This window comes from Bos indicus x Bos taurus, chromosome 13 (assembly GCF_003369695.1).
Source record: "Bos indicus x Bos taurus breed Angus x Brahman F1 hybrid chromosome 13, Bos_hybrid_MaternalHap_v2.0, whole genome shotgun sequence".
NCBI classification, from domain to species: Eukaryota; Metazoa; Chordata; class Mammalia; order Artiodactyla; family Bovidae; genus Bos; species Bos indicus x Bos taurus.
This window is the reverse complement of record NC_040088.1, coordinates 65,997,312-66,013,562: the sequence shown is the minus strand read 5'-3', so window position 1 is coordinate 66,013,562 and position 16,251 is coordinate 65,997,312. Positions and strand designations below refer to the sequence as shown.

The 16,251-nt window shown below is 53.0% G+C and overlaps 2 protein-coding genes across 3 annotated transcripts in view; both read left to right on the top strand.

The window, feature by feature from the left end:
- The first annotated feature begins 1,210 nt into the window (after positions 1 to 1,210).
- Positions 1,211 to 12,074, top strand: LOC113903645 (ninein-like protein). Its single transcript, XM_027560130.1, has 5 exons — positions 1,211 to 1,519; positions 2,540 to 2,609; positions 7,929 to 8,087; positions 8,770 to 8,883; positions 11,880 to 12,074. The coding sequence occupies exons 2-5, from the start codon at positions 2,589 to 2,591 to the stop codon at positions 12,057 to 12,059; spliced, it is 474 nt and encodes a 157-aa protein (XP_027415931.1). The 5' UTR covers positions 1,211 to 1,519; positions 2,540 to 2,588; the 3' UTR covers positions 12,060 to 12,074.
- A 1,476-nt stretch (positions 12,075 to 13,550) lies between these two features.
- LOC113903637 (ankyrin repeat domain-containing protein 26-like) overlaps positions 13,551 to 16,251 on the top strand; it is a 221,593-nt gene continuing 218,892 nt past the window's right edge. The window contains exons 1-2 of one of the 2 annotated variants that reach the window (XM_027560112.1): positions 13,551 to 13,648; positions 15,430 to 15,766. The gene's annotated coding sequence lies outside the window, so the exon portion shown is untranslated. The remainder of the gene's footprint in view (positions 13,649 to 15,429; positions 15,767 to 16,251) is intronic. The other variant, XM_027560113.1, reaches the window with a different exon arrangement.

Genomic DNA, 16,251 nt, shown 5'->3' with positions numbered 1-16,251 from the left:
GACTTGGGAGCCTCTTAATCTGAGACCGCTTAAGCTATTCCAGGGAACCAGCCCAGCACACGCACCCCTGGTGTGGTTTCTCCACACCGATGTAGGTGTTGGCCTCAGGGTGACGCTCAGGGCAACCCATCTTTGTGCTGCTTGCTCACAGCTCTGATTTCAGCATTCGGGTTTTTGTTTAAGGCCCGTGGAGGCTTCTATAACTTTCTGTGAGGACACCGCACCTTAAATGATCAGCTATGCACGGCTCTGGTTATCTGGTGAATGTGGAGGACTAGGATAAGGCAGCCATCCATCTATTAAGAGTCCAGGATGGAAACAGAACCCCACACCGCTGCCACCCACATACATACACACACCTGTCTCGAATCAGTTTTGTTTACCATCCAGGAGCCTGAATAACAGTTCAAAAATACAGATCTCATTGGAGATCACTCTCCTCATTGAAACCCTTCATTTCTTGTAAACTTCATTGACTTCTGTGTCTTAATTTTTCTGTTTAGTTCCTCATGAGAAAAATGAAATCATACTTATGCTTATGAAGGAGATACTTATGCTTGATATTATAAGAATAATATATTAAACATATGAGGTTATGTGCTTGAGTACTTTTAGATTGAAAAAAACCAGAAGCTAATGCCAGGTAGAGACCTAATGTTTAGGGGAATAAGTGTCAGTGACACCAGCACATATGAAGGATAGATTTTCTGGGCGGCAGGTGTGGGTTTCAAGCTGCCTCCCCGTGCTCTTTATTGGTCAGTTGCTCATCTGTTGCACATCACTGGAGTTACCTTCCAGGGAGACTAAGAGCATCGGAAGCCAAGGGCTCCAGGCAGACTTGGCCTGGGCAGCCTCTGTCAGTACTTGCTTTCCCCTCCTGAAGGTTCCACGTTGCATCGGATCACCCTCCGTCCGCTGCCGCGGGCATCTTTCCAGTTTCCTCCAGTGCTGACCTCAGGGTGTAGGACAGGGGGCACTCCCCATAGGATTCAGCTTCCTGAGTCCTCATGTTCCTCAGCTTTGTGCTCGGGGTCCCTGGGGGGATTTCCTTGCAACAACTCTGTGAGGACTCTCACCCAGCATCTTGCATTGGTGCCAGCTGTGAGCACGGTGACATTTCAGTGAAGGTAAGGAGATGCAGGAACAGGCCAGCTGTAAACACAGTGAACCAAGGTGCCGAACACACTAGTCACTGGCTCTTTTAGGAGCTAAGAAAGCTTTGTTTTTCTGTAGCTTATCTCTTGAGAGATGCAAGCCAGAGCAGGTTAACACTGGATACAGGGAGGGACTGGTGCCCTGTGTCCCCATCCAGGGAAGGAAAGTGGGGCTGGGGGTCATTGCAAGACCAGACTCTGTCAGGTGACCAGCTCCTGGAATTCCCACTCTTCTTTCTTTTTAAAAATTTGTTATCCAGAATCGAGTTGGAAAAGCTTTCTGAAGAAAACACGCTCTTGAAAAATGAGCTGGGGAGGATCCAACAAGAGCTTGAAGCTTCAGAAAGGACGGAGGCTGCACAGAGGTAAGGGCCAGCTCATGGGTCCCACCCCAGCCACCCATCCCAGACACGGTTTGCTCATCACAGAAGAAGCTCAGAGGGCATTACTGTAGAAAGTGGGACGTGTTCACAGATAACCCACATTCCAGGAACAGTCAGCAGAGAACTGTGCTGCCCTCCGACCAGCCTTGATGGGCACGGGAGGGCTCAGGCGTCCTACAGAATACTCCATAGCGTGCTCAAGGGTCAGAGGAGGCATCCTGCATCCCTGTAGGGGCAGGAGGGCCTCTTACAACCTTCCTGGGCCAGGAGAATCTGTTTCTTCTTGTCCTGATGATGATTTCAGCCCTGCTGTTGTCCACGGTTCATTCCTGGTCTGTTGATTTCAGTGTGTCAGAGTCAGGGGTCTAGGGCAGGGGCCTGAGCACTGAGGCAGGAGCTGTGTGTATTGTAGAGGGATACTTGTTGGTAGATTTCAGCTTTCACTATCAGAGCCTCATCTAAGAAGGGTTTGGCTTTTTTTTTTTTTTTTAATAAAATTCAAATGAGCTCAGCTGTAAACTGCTGAGAAGGTGGTGTTGATTTGATAAAAAGTGCCTGACGATTAAAGTGTGGAATCCAGAGTGGATGGTCACCCAGCGATCACTGTTACGTTACAGCAATTCTGAAATCTGAAAGGTTTCTTCCCTCCAAGAACCATTTTCCCTAAGTTTGGTGCTGGGGCCCTTTTGACAGCAGATGTCAGCAAATGTAAGGCTGTGTTGATCATTATGCTTCTGGGTGTGAAGAGCACTCCCACGTGCTGGAGAGAGATTAACATGTGCTGTGCAACTGAGGAATGTAGTGGAGGGTTTGTTCTTACAGTGCTGGCAGGGTTCCTCTGGCTCCCAGGCTGGGATCCAATTGGGCCAGCACAGTAACAGTGCAGGACAGTGACAAACCAGTGGCTGTAGGGTATCGAGAACAGGTGCACAAACCAGCACCACGGTGACCACGGTGAGCAATGACTCATCAGTGACACTGTTAACTTTGCTTCTTCAACAGGAAGGAAATTGAGGTTTTAAAGAGAGACAAGGAAAAGGCCTGCTCTGAGATGGAAGAGCTCCGCACACAGGTTAAGTATTGACCCCTGGTGTGAAACGGATGCCCCCCTCCCTTTTCCATTGTTTTGAAATAATCTCAAACTTGCAGAAAGGAAACAGAACATTTTTATGGAAGTTACAAGAGTTGCTGGCCCATCAGCCCCTCCCACTCCAAGTTGGGGAATCACTGTGGATATGACGGGGTGTAGCCTCGTCAGCCACAGCCAGGACCTCGTGTGGCTTGTCTGCCTTTCCTTGTTCTTAGGACCTGATGCTTTTGAAGGTTATAAGCAGTTGTTTTGGTGTGTCTAAAACTTCCTTATAATTGGATTCCGATTATGTGGGAACATCCCCTTCTCATTCTATCCTGTCCGGGGACACAAGCTTTAGTGACGTCCTTAGATTCTTGGTCAGGTGCTGTTGGCCAGGCTTCTTCACAAAGTTACTTTCCCCTTGGTAATTACGGAACATTTTATAGGAAAATCCTTTGAGATGATGTGAATGTCCTGTTCTTCATCAAACTCTCACCCAGTTGTTCTCCCTGTTTATTTAATGGGTTATAATATGTTACCATCAGTATTTATTTTCATGCTCAACTGTCCCAGATTTGGCTAATAAGAGCCCCCTCCTGGTGAGTTCTGGGCCCTCCAGACAGGTCCTGGTCATTATTTGAGCACTTCCTTACTTTCTAGTGTCCCATGATATTCCAGGTTCATCTGGTACTTCCCTTGCCCCAACCCTGGAAGCAGCCACTTCTCCAAGGAATCCTTGGTGACTTTTAGCTCAGAATGGTACGTGGAGACCAAGATTTGGGTACTGGGGGTGCTCACGGCTCCAGGATCATCACTATGTCCGAATACAGTTAGTGCGTGGAACTAGGGAGTGTATATTTATGATGCTCACATGCATGTGGTTTCAGGTATATTTATTTGTACACCTCTCTACTAGAAATCATAAATTCAAACTCTGAAATTCCAATATCACAGGGATGGTTCTAGCTTTCTCTCTCTGTATTTATAACTTATGCCTCTAGCAGTGAAAAGCCTGGTCTCCATCATCCTCAGTGGATGGACTTACTGTTTGGTCAGTCCCCTTTAGCCTGCACATGAATGCCCTTCTCACGCTGTTTAGCGCTGACCACCACACTGGTCTCCCTTTGCGCCACGAATAAGTGCTTTCTGCACTTGGTCTCTCTTACTGGCTTTTGTACCCAAGCTCACAGCTAGGAGGGCTTCCCTTGTGACTCAGCTGCTAAAGAATCCACCTGTAGTGCGGGAGACCTGGGTTTGGTCCCTGGGTAGGGAAGATCCCCTGGAGAAGGGAAAGGCTACCTACTCCGGTATACTGGCCTAGAGAATTCCAAGGGGTTGCAAAGAGTTGGACACGACTGAGCTTCTTTCACTTCACTTCACACAGCTTGGATGTGTCATTCTTTTTTATTTTTTTTTTAAATTGAAATTATTACTGAGAATTGCAGGCTCACATGTGGTTGTAAGACATATATTACAGAGGAATACACTCTGTCCAGTTTCCCCAGGGACCACGTTTTATTAAACTTTAGTATAGTGTCTGTGTTAGTATGCTAGGGCTGCCATAGCAAAGCACCACAGACTGAGGGGCTTACACAACCAAGTTTATTTCCTCACAGTGCTTGGAGTTAGAAGTTCAGGTCAGGGCGGGGCTGGTTTCTTCTGAGGCCTCTCTCTGGTTTGTACACAACTGTCCTGCCTGTGTCTTCACGTGGTCCTCCTTCAGATGCGTCTGTGTCGTCATCTCTTATTGGGGCACCATCATACTGCATTCATACGACCTCGTTTTACCTTAATTACCTCTTTCAAGACCCCGTCTCCAACTACACTCCCTCTGTACAGGATTGGAGGTTTGGGCTTCAACATTGAATTGGGGTGTGAGGGGGCGCAAGTCAGCCCTTAATGAGCATCACAGTCAAGCTCTTGACATTGATGCATCCGTAGGTCTTACTTCCCCAGTTTTTTTTTTGCGGGGTGGGGGGGTGGTGGTGTTCTTTTTCTTGGGGGAGGGGTTCGTTGCCCCACGGCACGTGGCATCTTAGTTCCCCAACCAGGGATGGAACCCGAGTGTCCTGCCTCGGAAGGCAGGTTCTTAACCACGGGACCACCCAGAACGTCCACGTGCTCCCGCAGCTTTGCTTATGCTCTCGTGTGGTGTCAGGTCTACACGGTTTTATTCCCTGTGCAGGTTCATGTCTCCACAACCCAGCTGCAGCGCCACTAGGTCCTTCATATTGTTCATTCACAGCGACATCCGCCATCTGTCTTTCTGCCCACCTATCTCAGCCCCAACAGCACCCTTACAGCAGAAAACAAAGAGGAACTGAAGAGCCTCCTGATGAAAGTGACAGAGGACAGCCAAACTTGTACCATTTCTCCAGCGACACACAAGAAGCCATCCCAAATGAGCTCTCTGGGACTGCCTCTCCACATACCACGGCTCCCTGCTGCGTGTCCACAGTAGTTTCTTCCTGCCACTGGATGGCATTCCAAGGCGTTAACATCCCACAGCTCGTCTTCAGTTCAGTTCAGTCTCTCAGTCGTGTCCGACTCTGCGACCCTATGGACTGCGGCGTGCCAGGCTCCCCTGTCCATCACCAACTCCTGGAGCTTGCTCAGACTCATGTCCATCGCGTCGGTGATGCCTTCCCCCCATCTCATCCTCTGTCGTCCCCTTCTGCTCCTGCCTTCAGTCTTTCCCAGCATCAGGGTCTTTTCCAATGAGTCAGTTCTTCACATCAGGTGGCCAAAGTATTGGAGTTTCAGCTTCAGCATCAGCCCTTCCAATGAATATTCAGGACTGACTTCCTTTAGGATGGACTGGTTGCTGTCTGCACCTTGCAGTCCAAGGGACCCTCAAGAGGCTTTTCCAACACCACAGTTCAAAAGCATCAATTCTTCGGCACTTAACTTTGTTTATGGTCCAACTCTCACATCCATACATGACTACTAGAAAAACCATAGCTTTGACTAGATGGACCTTTGTCAGTTTTTTAACATGCTATCTTGGTTGGTCATAGCTTTTCTTCCAAGGAGCAGGCGCCTTTTAATTTCGTGGCTACAGTTACCATCTGCAGTGATTTTGGAGCCCAAGAAAATAAAGTCTATGACTGTTTCCGTTGTTTTCCCATCTATTTGCCATGAACTGATGGGACCGGATGCCATGATCTTAGTTTTTTGAATGTTGAGTTTTAAGCCAACTGTTTCATTCTCTTTCACTTTCATCAAGAGGCTCTTCAGTTCCTCTTTGCCTTCTGCCATAAGGGTGGTGTCATCAGCGTATCTGAGGTTATTGATGTTTCTCCCGGCAATCTTGATTCCAGCTTGTGCTTCATCCAGCCTGGCATTTTGCATGATGTACTCTGCATGTAAGTTAAACAAGCAGGGTGACAATATACAGCCTTGACATACTCCTTTCCCAATTTGGAACCAGCTTGTCTTAATGCTCACCTTTTAAAGGATGGCTGGGCTGATTCCAGTTTTGGGCCATCACAGAAGCTGCAATGAACGTTTCTAGGCAGGTCTTTGTGTGGATGGTCTTCATTTCACGGGATAGATGCCCAGGAGACAGTTGCTCATCTGTACGGCAGCTACATGTCTAGTTTTATAAGAAATTGCCCAGCTGTTTTCCAGAGCAGCTACTAAGAGTTAATGTTCCCGCCAGCGGCGTCTGCCAGGTCCAGTTGCCCCACATCCCTGTCCACACTTGGTGTTGTCACTCTTATTTTAGCCCGTCCAGGAGTGAGTGACACTGGGTCAGAACAGCTGGCGGGGGCTCCACTTGGCTATCCCCTCGCTGGTTCAGGCCTGGTAAAGAAGGAGGTTTCCCTCGAGGGCAGAGAGCAGAACGCTCTGTGTACTTCAAAACAGGCGCGGTCCTAGTCTACTCAGGCTCATACAGATGCCACAAGCAGGCGGCTTCAACTACAGGGTTTATTGTCCCAAGGTTCTCAAGGCCACGGTCAAGGCGGGGCCGGCCTGGTTCCCGTGAGGCTCTTCCAGGCTTGTGGGGAGCCCCCTCTCACTGTGTCTTCTTATAAAGTCACTGTCCCATTGGATTAGGACCCCACCTTGCGAGCACGTTTAACCTGAATTACCTGCCAGCAGCCTTGTCCCCAGACTGGTGACTTTGTGGACCCGGTTCTACCCACAGCAGCCACCTTGTTCAGGCCTCCAGCCTCTGGCTCCTGGTGAGCTGTGACGCTCTTCGCCTGTCTTTCTTTCTGGTTTTCAGAGCATTGGTTTGCCCTGTGACTTCAGTTCTCTGATGGGCCTGAGAAGAGTTGTTGACTTTCAGTTACTCAGCTTTTTCTTTGTTCTTGCTGGGAGGGTGGGAGTGCCGACTTCCAAGCTCTTTCCAGGCCAGAGCGGAAATGGCGTTTTGTTTTTCTCGTGGGTCTCTGCACGTTCACTGTCAGGACATAGAAGCGTAGTAGGTTTTCACCTGCCGACCTTGTGTCCTTGCTGAGCGCCCACTCACTCTGGGAGTGCGTTTGTCACCTCTGGTTTCCCAGACTCCTGCTGTACCCTGGAGACACCCGCAGTTCCCATCTGCCTCTGCCCACCGCTGCCTGCCTCCCCGAGCCTGGCTGATACGGTGGGAACAGCCACCCTGGGGCGACAGTGATGCATCCGCCTAGCTGTGCATGAACCCTGCTCCGAGGCACAGAGGGCTTCAGACCCTCAGCCTCCGGAGCAATTGCTAGGGAAAAGCAGAGGAGCAAAACATGGTTTGTGTGAAGGCGTGTGACACACGGTTGGCGATAACGAGCTTCCTTGTGTCGCCTGCTGGCTGCCATTTATCCCAGGCCGCACCGCCAGCGTCCAGCATCCACTGTCTGCAAAGTGGGTCATTTCATCAGTGTGCTGTGTTTAATGACAGTGATCGGATTTTTTAAGAGAATCATGTGCCTCAGGTGTAGCTAGGGTTCTGGGTTTTTTTTTTTTTCCTTCAACTTGTATAAGATAATGTCAGAAATAACTGTGGGAGAAACGAGAAAAGCATGCCAGTTCTCCAGAGCAGTGATGGGATGTTGATGGGATGTGAGTGCTCCTGGTGCCCAGCATTTATTTCTTGGGGGATTGATCACAGTTCATTCTCCACCTGGTGGCCTGAGAGCCCGTCACTCTGGGGATGCTGAGCGAGTGCCTCACCCACTAGTTGCTAATAGCAACCCCACCCCCAGCTGTGATGACCAAAATGGTCTCCAATTTTGCCAAGCATCCCCTGGGGAGAAGAGTGTCCCTGGTTGAGGACCCCTGGGATGCTGCTGGCTTAAAAAAATAACTTTCCTACCTGTGTTTTCTCCCTGTTTGTTCCAGAGTCAGAAGTGTAGGGATGAACTGTCCCAGCTCAACCACAGGGTCCTGCAGCTCGGAGAGGAGGCCTCTACCCACCAGACCCAAAGCGAGAAGAGTCCCGTCACCGTCCAGCTGCTGACACACAGACTGGAGGAGGCCGAGCTCCGGGAGGAGCTGCAGGTGAATGGCGGGCAGGGCAGGGAGGGGCAGGCAGCCCGGCCTAAAACAGACCAGGGACAGCCCTGACGTGCCTGCAGGTAATAAGCAAGGGGCTTCACAAGCGAGCCCTGACAAATGTGTGAACTTCTAGCAGCTTTTGCAAAGCCTGGTACCTCTAGAGAAAGTAGCAGAAAGGAATTAAATCCTGATGATAGGAGCCTAAATTGGGGTGACCTCTCCAAAGGCCATTAGGCAAAACATACATCAAGAGTGGTCAAGAACGTTGGTGTGCTCTGACTTCATGATTCTGCTGTGGGAACTTTACTGAACATTGTGTATGGACTTAGATGAACATATGTTCATTGCTCTGGTGTTTATAATAGCACAACAGAATTGGAATCAGCTTTGAATCATCAACCGTATTGACTAAGTCAGTAAATTATGGTGCCGCCATTATAAACCACATTTTTGAATAGTGTCTAATGCTCTGGACATTATAAAAGAGAAAGCATGGCCTACGATGTCGTGGTGGCAGCATGTGTGTGTGTGTGGAGGAAGGGCCAGGAGATACAGCATGTCGGGTGTGCTGTGGTCACTGCTGACTTAAATTTTGTAATTCTTGCTTTTCTGAAGTTTCTGCATTAAGCACGTATCACGTTGCTAGTGTTCTTCTTATACTTGTGAAACCGATATTTAACAACAGGGTAACCAAATCCAAAAACTTGAACTTGAACTTCACCGAGTGACTCGGGACTGTCAGAGCCTGAGACTGGCACAGTCACAGCTGAGAGAGGCCCTTGAAGAGAGTCGGGACCAGGTGAGTGTGCATGGTGGTCCCAGGCTGAGGGGAGTCAGCCTCGCCTCTGACAGCCTGCACGGGACTAGTCCGGCCAAGGGCTTCACGGGGCTGGCTGAGGCCACACAGCTAGGGGGGCGCCCTCCAGGCCGAGGATTCAGTCAGGCCCCGTCCAGGGTCAGGTGGAATGCGAGTGAACCGTGTGAAGGGCTGTGCCTGTTCCCTCACGAGGGCAGGCAGGCATAGCAGCACCTCTGGGTGTGCCCTCTGCAGGTGGAGGAGCCAGGGAACACGGAAGGTGGCCTCCGAGGTCCAGGCCGCGGGCGGAGCAGCCCCCGAGGGGACCAGCTGCTTGCCCTGGTGGAGCCCGGGTGTCACACGCCTGTTCATGTGTGTGTGGCAGTGCTGCCAATGCCCTGCACTTGTCTGATGCCTGCCAGGCTCAGAGATGCAGCAGCGGGGAGGCAGGGAGCTCACGGGCTGGGACACACAGATGTGAGCAGAGTGGGCCCAGGAGGGGTGGTGGGTGCCTGCCAGAGTGAGGTGCTGGGATGCAGGGCTGGTTCTTCCGAGGAGCTTGAGCAGGAGGAGAGGAGGGAGCTGACGGTGTGAGGTGCCCTGAGGGCCTCAGGCCCTGGTGGACTCAGACATGGGGTGCGCTTGGAGAGCCAGGGTCTGCAGGGGGAAGGGGCTGTGAGAGAGGGTCTCTAAGCCTCGTGTCTCTGCTCAGCCTGGCACCAGGTTCCCCACCTGGCCCCTGGTCTGACCCCTGGACTTAGCTGTGGACACCTGGTGTGAGAGGTCACTTCTCAGATGGCCCAGGTTGCAGAAGGGTCTGTCTGCATGTGGGACCCCTCCCTGTCCAGGGTCTTAGGAGGCGCTGGCAGACCCTGTGGGCCCAGCCCCCCACTGTCAGCAGGCACTTTCTCCAAGGTGTCTCTGTGTACTGGGGGCCCCCTTCCCTGTTTGTAGTGCAAAAGGAACCTTGACAAATTGCTGGACTGGTTTGAGCCTTTGAGGTGGAGAAGACAGATCCACCCATGGGCAGCAGGACTGGGCTGCCGGAGGCTTCCATGCTCGCTGGGGTTGGGGGATGCTCAGCACTCGGCCGCTGTCACAGGCAGGAGCAGCTGCTGTGAGGCAGCTGGTGTCACCTTTGGTGAGTTAGATGAGGACCCCCCGAAACACACCTGGATGAAAGTGTGCAGAGAGAAGTAAGGCACTTACAAGGCATCTAGAGACCATCAGGGGTGCAGAGGTGAGGGTGCATCCAGAGCCGTGAGGAGGGAATGGTCCTGAGGTCACAGGGCCAGCAGGGGAGCCAGGCGACAGAGAGGGAGCTTACACGGCCGGCATCCCGGGGTGCTGTGGGCGGGGGCGCCTGCACTGCCCTCTGTGGCATCGGGTCCTTGTTGCGTGGCAACCAAGCACCCAGGAAGGGCAGACAAGCATCCAGGCTGCTGAGCACTGTGCCAGGGGTTTCCTTAGCATCACTGCCCCACATTTGGCCGGGCCAGCCTGGATTCAGGGTGGAGAGGTCTGCCATCGTCTGAGGGGCTCATTGCCCCACCCCAGCACCCAGAACACGGAGGCCCTGGCTTCCTGGCTGCAGGGGCCCCACTTCTCTTCTGGGGACATCCTGCCTTCTCACGTGGCGGTCGAGCAGGGCTCTCCGGAGCAGGCCCACTCTCCACCCACACCTTGTTTTACAAGGAGGGCCTCAGGGGCACTCAGCTGGGCCGTGCTGAATACTTCCTGGCCTAGGAGAGTGGACGGTGAGGCCTGTGGTCAGGCTGCAGGGCTAAGCAGAGCATCGGCTGCAGGAGGCAACAAGGCACCCAGGCAGGTGTGCGGGACTCAGACCTGGGCAGGAGTGACTGCATAGTGATCATCCGAAGCTCTAAAGCCACAGGGAGGCGGCTACGTCTGGTGGAGGGTGTGTGAGAACTTTCCTCCCCTCTCTTCATCCCAGGAGCGTGGCAGCTGCTCCGCTGGACCTGTGTGTGTGGTGTGCTTCTGGGGGTCTGTCTGGGGAAACTGCCCAGGGTGGCCCCTCAGACACGGTGACACAGGCCAGTGAGGGAGTAGGGCTGTGGCTCACAGTTTCACCCCTGCCCGGCCAGGATGGCCAGTGCCCTCCTCCCCTGCCTGCCCTCAGCAGGGCCCCTGGTGGAGCCGCCACCTCCCCCGTCCACGGGGTCTCAGAGGGCAGGTCTGTGTGCTCCAGACGAGGCCGCCAGAGCCTGTGGTGTAAATGGTGTTTAGATGGCCTCCCAGGCGCTCCGTTCAGGGAAAGTGGCCAGGCTCTGGGCAGCCTGGGCCAGCGATCCCGTGGGTTCTGTGCCCAGGAAGCAGGTGGCCGAGTCCGTCCACATCCACACCTCTCCAGATGCTGTGCAACCACCTCCGGGGCCCTGGCCACAGCCCGTCTCAGGAGCATGAGCTCTACATTTAGAGGGAGGCTGCTCTATGCTGCTGGTGTGAGTCCCATTATTGAAGGAATTAAACCCAGCAAAGATCCCAGGGGATAAACAGGACAGAATAACTTGATCCTCCCAGGATCTGGTACGAGGTCACAGGGAGGGCTACAGGCAGGCCTTCCAGGCTCTCAGGGTGCAGAAGCGCCCCTGAATGGACTGTGTGTTAGTCGCTCAGTCCCATCCGATTCTTTGCAACCCCATGGACTTTAGCTTGCCAAGCCCTTTGTCCCTGGTATTCTCCAGGCAAGAATATTCGAGTGGGTTGCCATGCCGTTCTCCAGGGGATCTTCCCAACACAGGGACCAAATCCACATATCCCGTGTCTCCTGCATTGCAGGCGGATTCTTTACCGTCTGAACTACCAGGAAATGGAGTGTGGGCATCAGATAAATGGACTCTTTAGAAATCGTGGGCTCTGCTGGACACACCCTTCCCTTGTGGGGTGCCTACCAGGTAGAAATGCAGTTTTCTGTGTCTGGTGGTGACCCTTTAGTTCTGGGCAGTCACCGCACAACTGCTGTGCCTTTTCCCCGGCAGCTGTATGGAGCCACCCAGAGGCTGCAGCTGGCCCAGTCGCAGCACACCCAGCGGGTACAGCAGCTGCGGGAGGAGATGGCACAGCTCGTGCCTGCAGTCCAAGTGGCTGAGCTGCAGCGGCTGCTGGAAGGGGAGCGGTGGGGGGGCACGGCGGCTCCAGGAGGAGGCCCAGGTGAGTAGGGACCGGGCTCGGGGGCCAGCTGGGGGTGATGGGGAGGGCGAGTAGGCTTTCTGGTGCCAAGGCGAGGATGGCCTGACAGCCCTCCCACCATGTGGGATGTTTATGGAAGCCACGGGACCCGGCTTCCACTGGGAGCTGGTGGGCATTGAGCGGCCGACCCTGAATCCCCCAGCCTGTTTTCTGGGCTGTGTGTGTCTGTAGCCAGCCACACACATGACCCGCTTCCAGGTCTGAAAGGTGGTGATAGAAGGGCCACAAGAGAGGGATGGGCAGGGATAGCTTTTCAGAAGTGTAGGCAGGTGCAAAGGTCCTGGGGTGGGCTGTGCTTGGCATGTTTCAAAGCAGCAAGGGGTGTGGGGTGCTGGTTGGACAAGAGATCAGCACAGTGACAGCACAGACTTGGGGAGCCCTGCTGTGTGCCAGGCTCACATGCAGAAACAGAGCTGCTGCCTTAAAAGGGCAGCAGAACAGTGGCTCAGCGCGTGCACTGTGGGGGACTGGATCCTGGCTCCACCACCTGAGCCGAGTGGTTTAAGCGAGTGAGTGATTCAACTCTCTGTGCTTCCATTTCTTTCAACCTCTGGTGGCAGTGGTTCCCACCTCAGAGCAGTCTCTCAGGCATCAGTGAGTGAGCACCTCAAAGTGCGAGCCTGGGGAAGCACATTTGGGTCCTCAAAGTTCATGGGTCAGTGGGAGGGTGAGGAGCGGCAGAGGGCTAGGTGCCTTCCTGAGGAAGGAATTTGTGCAAGATTGGAAAGGTGGGTAAAATCTGACATTTGTAAAATACAAAATCTAACAAAGAACAGCCTTATAGCATTATGCAAACACGTTGTGCTGGAGAGACATTTAAGCTAGGACAGATTATTGACAAAGGAAATTTAGTCAGAGATCCCCTAGAAAGACTACCATGATTGGGGAAACTCAACTTTGAGTCATTTAGGATTAAAATCCTAGGACAAAGAGTCTCTTATCTGTTCACACTACAGTGAGAAGTGCAGCTTTGTGGCTTGTGAGACATTTCTAACCATCCCTCCCTATAGATGAAAGGTTAGCCAGATACTCAGATTTTGTACACTTCAGCTGATTTCCATTCTAAAGTAAATAAGCCTGAGATGATTCTTTTTATTTTATTTTATTTTTACAAACGAGGCAACTTATTAACCCAGCATCATTTGTTCTAATGCTTCTTGTTGGCAGCTGCCACCTGTCCAGCGATCCCGTCCAGATCTCTCTGTCCCTGAGGCGTCAGTTTGCGGCCCCCATCTTGGTCCTTTTCCACCATTTTCAGCCAATGTACCGTGTTGATCTCTGCCACTGCTGCTGCTGCTAAGTCGCTTCAGTCGTATCCAACTCTGTGCGACCCCATAAACGACAGCCCACCAGGCTCCCCTGTCCCTGGGATTCTCCAGGCAAGAGTACTGGAGTGGGGTGCCATTGCCTTCTCTGGTGTTGATCTCTAACCTCCTCTTATTCAGGAAGCACATGAAAGCAGCTGAAAGCAACAGAAGAGCGGGTGGAGGAGGTGGAAATGATTCTGAAGAACATGGAAGTGCTCCTCCAAGAGAAAGTGGGTGAGCTGAAGGAACAGGTGAGTGACGGACGCCTCCTTTGGGCGTCCGGGTAGCTAATGAGGGAGACAGGACCCCAGAGAACCCTGTGTCCTGCGGAAGTGCTGAGAAGGGGAGAGGAGGGCAGGGAGAGGGGAGAGAGAGGCCTTGCTGTCCTATGAGGTCTGCTTGCTGCTCCAGGAAGTGAAATGTGAGCATCTGTGGAAATGCTTAGTTCCACAGTGACCGAATGTGGTTTACCTGGAGCGCCCTGAGCCGCGTCCCCAGTTCGAGTCACTCCACGCAGGCTGCCTGCTCCAGACCCCCACTCCCACCTGTGTAGCCCCTGCCCTGCCGGCACCACCGCCCTCCAACCTTTTCCGTCCCTGGGTCCTCACTTTCCTTCCCAATCATCAGACTCCTGGTGACCCCCTACCCCCAGTCACTCTTGGTAAAACCTCAACCCCAAGTAAATCTTGAGGCTCCTACATGCTGGGGGAGGGGGCGGGTAGGGGTTGACTGTCCCAACTGCCGCCTTTCCCCCCTCCCTGTCTGGGGGGCCCTTCCGCTCTGCCTCTGACCCCCAGCCCCTCTCCCCTCCTCTCAGTTGTGACTTGGGCTGTGTCCCCGTAAGACCAGAAGGTCCCAGAGAAATGGCTGTGCGCTCAGCTCGCCCAGCCCCGCTTCTGCCGCCCCTCTCCGGTCTCCTCAGCACCGCCTTCCGGAGCCCGGTGCTCCCAGCGAGTTCTCTGCTGCCTTGACAGGCCCCCTTCAGCGCTGTCTGCTCCCAGCCGCCCGGCCACCCAGGGGCCCGTCTGGCTCTTCAGCGCGGCCCTCGGTGCGGAGCAGAGTTCCCATCGCGCACCCCGTGCCCCGTCTTTTGGGTCCTGACAGCTGGGCTCCTCGTCTCCTCTGCCAGCCCCTCAGCAGCAGCAGTCTTCCTTAGATACGTTGGAGCTGCGGCCTGCCTCAGAGTAGACAGTGGCTTCTCCGGTGGCCTCGAGATCCTGCAGGACCTGGCCCCCTCCCCTCGGCCCCTCGCCCAGCCAGCGTGGCGGCCCTGCCTTCCTCACGGGCCTCCTGGCTGTTCCTGCCACCGCGCATGCGCCGGCCTCTGCCCGGGAGGTTTGCGTCAGGCAGCCGCCCGCGCGTCCTCCATGCTTCTTTCAGGTCTCTGTGCACCTCAGGCTCAGCCGTGTGTCCCCCGCCTGGGTTCTCTGTTAACACGCCACCTGACACTGCGCGCTCTGCTGGCTCCTGTTAGAACACGTGCCTGTGGGAGCAGGGCCGTGGCCGGGCAGCACTGGCCCGCCGAGCTGCTCGGTAGCTACTTGAGTGAGTGGCTTCAGCGCGGACTTTCAAAGCCCAAAGCCGGGACCCCTGCGTCTTTGCATCTTGACTAGTGTATCCTGTGTCCTCATCGCTGAAGCCCCTGTCGGTGTCGTGTGGGTGGCACCCAAGGTGCCTCGGTGCGTCCCGGCTGGCATGGTGGGCCTGCAGAGCGCACTGAGATAAGGCCATCATTTGGGTACTCTTGACAGTTTCCTCATTGATTTTTGGAGGCCTCCAGATTTGGGTCTTGTCTTCATTTCGTGATACATCAGTTTGTACAAAGTTGGCTTAAATTTTCTCTACCACATAGTTCGTCAGTTTCCTCTCTCATGCCAGGATAACAAAACCTGTCATTACATCCAACATGTCTCTGATTTGTAAGGTTCCCCAAACTAGTCTGAACGCGTGTGGAGGAATAGGAAGGGAGAGCTGGTGGCGTGGCGTGGCTGCGTTAGACGTGCAGTACACTGTGGCTTTCTCCCCTCTCCAGTTTGAAAAGAACAGCCGATCTGATCTGCTGCTCAAGGAGCTCTATGTGGAAAATGCTCACCTGACAAAAGCGCTTCAAGTCACTGAAGAGAAGCAACGAGGTGCTGAGAAAAAGTCCCGATTCTTGGAAGAAAAAGTTAGAGCTCTCAGCAAACTGCTCAGCAAGATTGCTACAGCATCCCTCGCTGTGTAGACTGCTTTTCTTCCTGGAGTTCGTTTTGAAAGAACATCTTTAAAGTAAACCACTGTGACGCTGTAACTTATTGTGGCTCACTGGCTGTACACCCCTGGATAGACGAGGATTGTGATTCTGTTTATCTCACAAGCATTTAATGAAGGTCTGTGTGCCAGAGGCTGGGGAAACAGGTTGGAAAAGACTACTTCTTTTTTTAGTGGTCCTTGGGTAACTTCCAGAGTTACATTCCTAATTTTGCTACTGACAAGCAAAACAGATTATGGGGTTCCCAGCAAGGTAAATGGTAAAATAAAGCAATTTTAATGTTGCACTTCTGACCTTGGCTACAGAGATTCAAATGCAAAGTCAGGGCTCTATAGTTTTACCATTGCACTGTTAGTGCTATGGGTTTAGTCACTGGCATTCTCGTTGGTGGATTGATATAGACACTCCAGAAATGTACTTTCTGTGACTTTCAGCTGGCGATAAGGGATAGAGGAAGGAAGCCTTTTTGTCAGGGCCTGTTCCACCACGAGGGAGTCTAGACAGTGCTGGTATTTTAGGGCTGTGGACTCAGGGAGGATGGTATCCATTGTGAATGCAATCTTTTCCTCATTGAAATGTCACCACACTGGAAAGTGTATGATA